At 41.5% G+C, this 6,847-nt stretch overlaps 1 protein-coding gene across 1 annotated transcript; it reads right to left on the bottom strand.

The window, feature by feature from the left end:
- Nucleotides 1–341: 341 nt before the first annotated feature.
- Nucleotides 342–6,582, bottom strand: LOC117305455 (monocarboxylate transporter 9-like). Its single transcript, XM_033790326.1, has 4 exons — nt 6,234–6,582; nt 4,348–4,491; nt 937–2,001; nt 342–546 (listed from the first exon to the last, which is right to left on the bottom strand). Exons 1-4 carry the CDS (start codon nt 6,580–6,582, stop codon nt 356–358), a joined length of 1,749 nt encoding a protein of 582 aa, XP_033646217.1. The 3' UTR covers nt 342–355.
- Between the last annotated feature and the right edge of the window lie 265 nt (nt 6,583–6,847).

Genomic DNA, 6,847 nt, shown 5'->3' with positions numbered 1-6,847 from the left:
AATAGATAAGCCGATTTTGACTCTCGGCTGAAAAAGCCGCGCGGAGAGGTGGATTTTTGACTAAATTGTTTATTACCAAATGCAAATTTTTAGCGTAAAATGGTTATAAATCGGTATCTACGATGTCTGTTTGGCCAAAAAAGGGTAATAGTTAAAATATTGAGATTATCCTGTAGCTGCTGTTTAAGTGACTCTAAGTATTGAATGATTGACCGGTCATCTTCATGCAATCCTGTGGCTGGTCCAATTGATGTTGCATCTGCAAACTGAAAGATATATTCATTGAACCAGTTTAATTGTTTTATGAATTTTTTTGACACATTACATTAGCAACTCTGCAGTCTAGTCTCCAATGTTAATCTATTATTGTTCTCTCTGGTTGTATTGGCTGGTCCTTTTCGTCAACACAGAGTGCCTCCGATGTACGTTTCTGTGCGGTCCTGAGGAGTAGATGCAACACGACAGTCAGGATTGATGCAGTCAAGAGAACAGCGCCACCAATGATGTAAGCAAAGTCATAACTCCCGGTGATGTCAAACACCAAACCTTAGTGCAAAAACAAAACATATAAAGATATTTAGCACATTTTGTGGGAAGGGACTTTTATTCAGACTAATGGCTCCACCCAATGCGACTTGAGTCAAATAACTTAACTGCGAAATCGAATAAGAGTGCGTACACAAACTGTGATTGGTTAGTATGCAATTGGAGGGAACGCTAGGTGACTTACCAGGTAAATTTCCATTATAAACGCCCACATAACCAACAACATTGGATTTATCTGGTAAGGGCTGCCACCTTTGTCCCAAAGTCCACACTGGCGCGGCTTATTCTGAGCAGTCTAAAGAATATCTTGCCTTGCTTGATGAACATTTTTGTGTGCAAAAGTAGTATAAATGTGATGTATGCAAATCGATATTTGATGATAATGCTAACCTGTAAAGAATGATCCGCAAACATCACCGAGGCTCCAGATGAAGAAAACAACCCCTACAGCTCCCACGGTGTCTGTTGGCTGTACGATAGACCGTGCGATCACCGTGGTTAGGTTGCCGACTGTACCGAGAGCAAGGCCCGTCACACCGGCTACGATGGCCAGAGGAGTGAAGGTGACGAACGCCGGGACAATAGAAACAGACACACAGAAGATAATGAGGGCAAGGGCGTGGGCAACGGTGGCTGATAAATATCCCTTATCAATAACCATACCGTGTGTTAGTCTAGCAAACATGCTCCCAGCGCCTATCAATGAGAGTAGTAGAGAAGCCAGTTCAGGGTCGACTCCCACAAGCTGGGCTCGAGCTGCTGCATACACAACGGTTAAATTGCCGTATCCCTGAAATAAGGTTATGATTCCTAAGACGTAATACATCTTGTTGTGCACCAGACGTCTCAATCCGTATGTCTCTAATATGAAGAATTTCAATTTGCCGCAAAACTCGGGTGTCCGACATTTTGATGTTTCAGTGTTGATCATTTCGGCTTCGGTGCTTTTGGCTGACATGCTGGAGCGACTCGAGCAGGCAAGATTGGTGTTCATTTCAGATGTTGTTTCAACGCTATGATCGTGATCATAAGCTTCATTGTCATATCCATAGTCCAAACTGATGGACACATCATTTGAGTTCGCATCGGCTCCCACACTGATTGAATTACTGTTCAAACCATATTCACTGTCCTCCTCATAATCGCCAAAGTATTTTTCATTAATAATTATCTCAGAGTTCACGACATCTTCACTAAGTTTTGCTTTCCCGCTCTGACCGGTCTTTGGCCGCATAAGCGCCCCAGCTATTAGAACATTCGCTGTTACCCCCGCTACAATGAGCATCGCACCCCGCCATCCGTAATGCTCAATCAGGAAAGTATACAGAGGGGGGAACGCCAGTTGACCAGCGCTGATACCCGCAGACGCAACCCCAGCAGCGAAGGTGTATTTATTTTTGAAGTATGTTGTCAGCATCGCAAACGTAGACACGAACGCCATGCTGGAGCCTAGCGCTGCATGTGGAAAAAGCAAACAAACGAAACAGAAAAAAAACAGATACATCACAATACCGTACTTATTTTTATTAATTATTTGTCCATATAAATGGAATGTATAGAGCCTACGTTTGTTTTACATCCTTTAATTGTAGATAATAATATGTATGGAAACTAACCTATGAAAATCTCATTTCAAAAATTTGTAGCGTTTTTGCCATATTGCCGACAATCCGGAGCGCTTATGTCCACGCAGGAATAATAATGTAAGACATGTGTTGGGGTCCGAAGACTAATGTAGTGTGGGGGTCCAAAGCGGCTGCTAAATACTGGAAATGAAGTTTTAAAAACACACAGATTCTGTTTTCTCTCCGCCAATGTAGTTGACCCTTTATTGAATTGTTGAGTGACCTAACCTGCACAATTGATATCTGATGAAGATTGTGCAGGCGGATGATAAAATACACAAAGATACATTAATTAAACTCCTGCTTTAGTACGACAATACTTAGGACCTCTCAATATCAATTCATCTCTTAAAATCTCAATAGACACTGGACTCAGTTAACTGGGATATATTAATGGCACAGCAGTACTGGGCAATGGGGATATGAGACACGAACATACATCGTTGAGCGCCCAACTTCACTTACACCATTTGCACACAGAAATAAACACCCATTCCCCCAATGTCCAACAGAGCCATTGCCATACATACATCCGTCCATACATAGCAACGTTAACATTAACTTATACATGTACCTGACTGCGCGTGTATGTACCGCAACACAGCATAGCTTATAACGCTAACCATGGAGGTAGTCTAATTCTACCTCCATGCGCTAACCAACGCACATGTATATCCTAAAGCGTCACCTCCAAATCTGTGACCCACACAAGTTTTCTAACTGTAAAATTACTCTTTTTAGTCAATGAAACTCCCAAAATCTACAACAGAATATGAATCTATGGATATTTGCGGATATAATGAAAATAAGCATGAGTCAATAACATTGCATTATAATGATTAAATAAAAGGTTTAAAACTACGGATAAAGTTTCTCTTAACTTCAAAGGGCGCCACCCCGCATCCTCAGCGGAGAGAGAATATCTTTATACTATAACAATTGCTCCAATAATAAAGGAACAACTCCTTACAATAACCTGCAATTGGAATACACAATCTGGGAAGCGTAACTGCCAGTTACGCTTCTCAAACGTGGACTGTGAGGTTGCAATAGAAAGGTCCATACATGACTCGGCAGGGATTGGAACCTCGACCGTTCATACTGAACACCCTCAGACCAGTGGACCACTTAAAGTGTGCGTTCGTTTAGCTTCCCCTGGTCGACCCCGGCGGTGCGTTCGAATAGCTTTGACGTCATTCCAGGGGCTCACCCGGGTCAGCCCTCAGTGCCCTGCTTGTGGAGTGGGTCACTTGGGGGCTGGCCCAAGGTGCATGACGCCACTACGAGGGCGGTGACGAGGTGGTCGTTTGTTTAGCTCTTGTCAAGGGCTCACCCGAGTGAGCACCGCGGGGTAGACCCAGGGAAGCTAAACGAACGCACCCAAAGAGCAAGTTCGAGTTGCACACGTCATTAGTCTACTGACCAGCAACGACATGCGCTGTGACGCGCTCGTGTCACTGGTACCCCTCTGCGCTTTTTACACGTTTGCGTGGAACGTGCTATCGGGACCGTTGAAGAAACCATAGTCATGAGGCAGGTTTCAAATGGTCGGCCACAGTAGGGTTTGGTCTCAGAATTCATCAATGCAATAAACTATCTTTCTGTAAGTTAGTATATACTCAGCGCCTTGAGTACCTTGTTTGGTTGATACGTGCGTATATAAGACTTCGATATTGGCAGTTAACAAATGGTCGACTAGCCTTGGTTCGAGTCAAAATAGTCAACCTTTATTTAAAGGAACACGTTGACTTGGATCGGACCGTTTGTTATAAAATGTATATGATTGGAATGATGTTGTAAAAGTAGAATATTATCAACATAAATTTGCTTCGAAATTGCGTGGTTTTCATTTTACTTTGCGAACTAACACGGTCGGCCATTTATTGGAGTGGAGTCAAAAACTTGACTCCCATAAATGGCCGACCGTGTTAGTCGACGAGGTAAAAGGAAAACCGTGCAATTTCGAGGCATGTTTGTGTGGATAATTGTATTCTACTTTTACAACATCTTTCTAACCATATGCATTTTATAACAAACGGTAACAAACGCTTTTCAAAGACCAACTCGACCGATCCAAGGCAACATGTTCCTTTAACCATGTGTACACTCGAACTTTTTATAAGTCTTTAGTGACGTAACTGCATGCAACGGGCGAAAAAATGTGATTCCAACTCACCGGTAACTAAACCATTGCTGACCATTAACATTTCAACAGACGTGGCTTGTGACGACATAATGTTTCCCCCTACCGCAATGACCCCGCCCATCATTATCATCCACCGAGGCTGAAACTTGACACTGAGTGCTGCTGATACGGGACCTTGGAAATTAAACCGATTTGTTGCAATAAAATAACATTACATTTTATGAATTTGAGATTTTTTTCAATTCAATTCAAAAAGACGTTTCCATACCCTCTTTGGAAAACAACACAGTAATGAGACTATCAGTATGCCTACATAAAAAGGTGTATACAAAATAAAATAAACGTATAAGTAAACAACATCAATATTGTGTTAAAGATACTGGACACTATTTACAATTGTCAAAGACTAGTCTTCGCAGTTGGTGTATCTCAACATATGCACAATCTAACAAACCTGTGAAAATTTGAGCTCAATCGGTCATTGAAGTTGCAAGATATTAATTAAAAAAGAACACAACACCCTTGTTGCACCATGGTCACACGAAGTTGTGTGCTTTCAAATGCTTGATTTCGAGACCTCAAATTCTAAATCTGAGATCTCGAAATCAAATTCGTGAAAAATTCAGAGGGAGCTCCACAGATGATTCAAGAACACTATTGGTAATTGTCAAAGACCAGTCTTCTCACTTGGTGTATCTTAACATGAGCATAAAATAACAAACCTGTGAAAATTTGAGCTCAATTGGTCGTCGAAGTTGCGAGATAATATAGAAAGACAAAAAACATTGTCACATGAAGTTGTGTGCTTTCAGATGCTTGATTTCGAGACCTTAAATTCTAAATCGAGGTCTCGAAAACAAATTCGCGGAAAATTACTTCTTTCTCGAAAACTACGTTACTTCAGAGGGAGCCGATTCTCACAATGTTTTATACTATCAACCTTTCCCCATTACTCGTAATCAAGAAAGGTGTTACGAGAATAATTACTTATAGTGTCCACTTCCTTTAAAGCAAATAATAAATAAATAATTAGGAATGAACTACGAGCAAGAGAGGGGCAATAGTATGATGCTGTTAGAGTAAACCGAGGCTTGTATGGAGAAATAATAACCAGTTTTTATAAAGGGATGTTCACACTCGAGGGCTTCTTAAAGCGCTTCCGACATTATTGCCCCTGGTCACTGGGCCTTAAATCATTCCTTAAACCATCTCAGCTTCCTGGGAAAATATGCGCTACTCGGCTAAATCAAAGAACCATCTTTGCCCTGAGAGCACAATTTAATTGAGTGAGTTATAGGCCTAGCCAAATGGCTGTCAGGCTATGGCTGATGGCTACGGATGTAACGTTGAAGAATCTGTCTTTACCATGATGAAGCTATATAGCCACGACGCAAGTCGTCAAGTCGGACACGGCGTCACTACTTAAAGGCAGTGGACACTGTTGGTAATTACTCAAAATAATTATTAGGATAAAACCTTACTTTGGTAACGAGTAATGGGGAGAGATTGATAGTATAAAACATTGTGAGACACGGCTCCCTCTGAAGTAACGTAGTTTTCGAGAAAGAAGTAATTTTCCGCGAATTTGTTTTCGAGACCTCAAGTTTAGAATTTGAGGTCTCGAAATCAAGCCTCTGAAAGCACACAACTTCGTGTGACAATGTTTTTTTTCTTTCTATATTATCTCGCAACTTCGACGACCAATTGAGCTCACATTTTCACAGGTTTGTTATTTTATGCTCATGTTAAGATACACCAAGTGAGAAGACTGGTCTTTGACAATTACCAATAGTGTTCTTGAATCATCTGTTGAGTTTGAGGTAGCACTCGTTACTATAATGCAAAATATAGAACCTATGTTTGATGTTAGGAGCATCGTCGAATGTAGAAAACATAAAGATGAATTGAAAACTTACTAAGAAGTCCCCTCATTAGTGAGCCAAGAGCAACCACTAGACTCACGGATGCAGCGCTCGCATCAAAAGACTCCATCCAAACTGTAAGAAACACACCTAAAGACGCCACAGAACCGATCGCAGTGAAGTTAACAAGAAAAGCTCCAAACAAAATCACCCAGGCCCAGCCGGAGTCCGTCTGGAGGTCTCCGCTATCCGTCCGTTCGTCAGATAGCTCGGCCGTAGATGAGTCAATTTTGACGGCGATGACTGTTGGTTGGACAACTGGGCTCTCCGTTGTTCCCGTGCATTTTGACGGACTGCAAATTCCAGGCATGTTGGTGTTTGACGTTTCTGGCTGCGTATCCATTTCGCCTTCAGGACTTTCAGATAAAAGGAGCTAACCAACAACTAACACATTAATGTCCTAGATATCACACACCATGTTTCCCAAGTACCATGTTCCTCCTATCACATTTCTCTTCAGCAAACTGACTGGCAAGATTTTTGATAAAGTTTACTCGTTGTTTTGTCACACCAAGAAGACAAGAAAGTTTTTTTTTATGTGCGAAATTTAATTACCAAACTCGACGAGCTCCAAAAAGATGAGTTTCTAAGTGAATGCAAACTGTATT

This window comes from Asterias rubens, chromosome 2, assembly GCF_902459465.1.
Source record: "Asterias rubens chromosome 2, eAstRub1.3, whole genome shotgun sequence".
Taxonomy (NCBI): Eukaryota; Metazoa; Echinodermata; class Asteroidea; order Forcipulatida; family Asteriidae; genus Asterias; species Asterias rubens.
The sequence above is the reverse complement of the archived record's forward strand: the minus strand, read 5'-3'. Positions and strand labels throughout refer to the sequence as shown.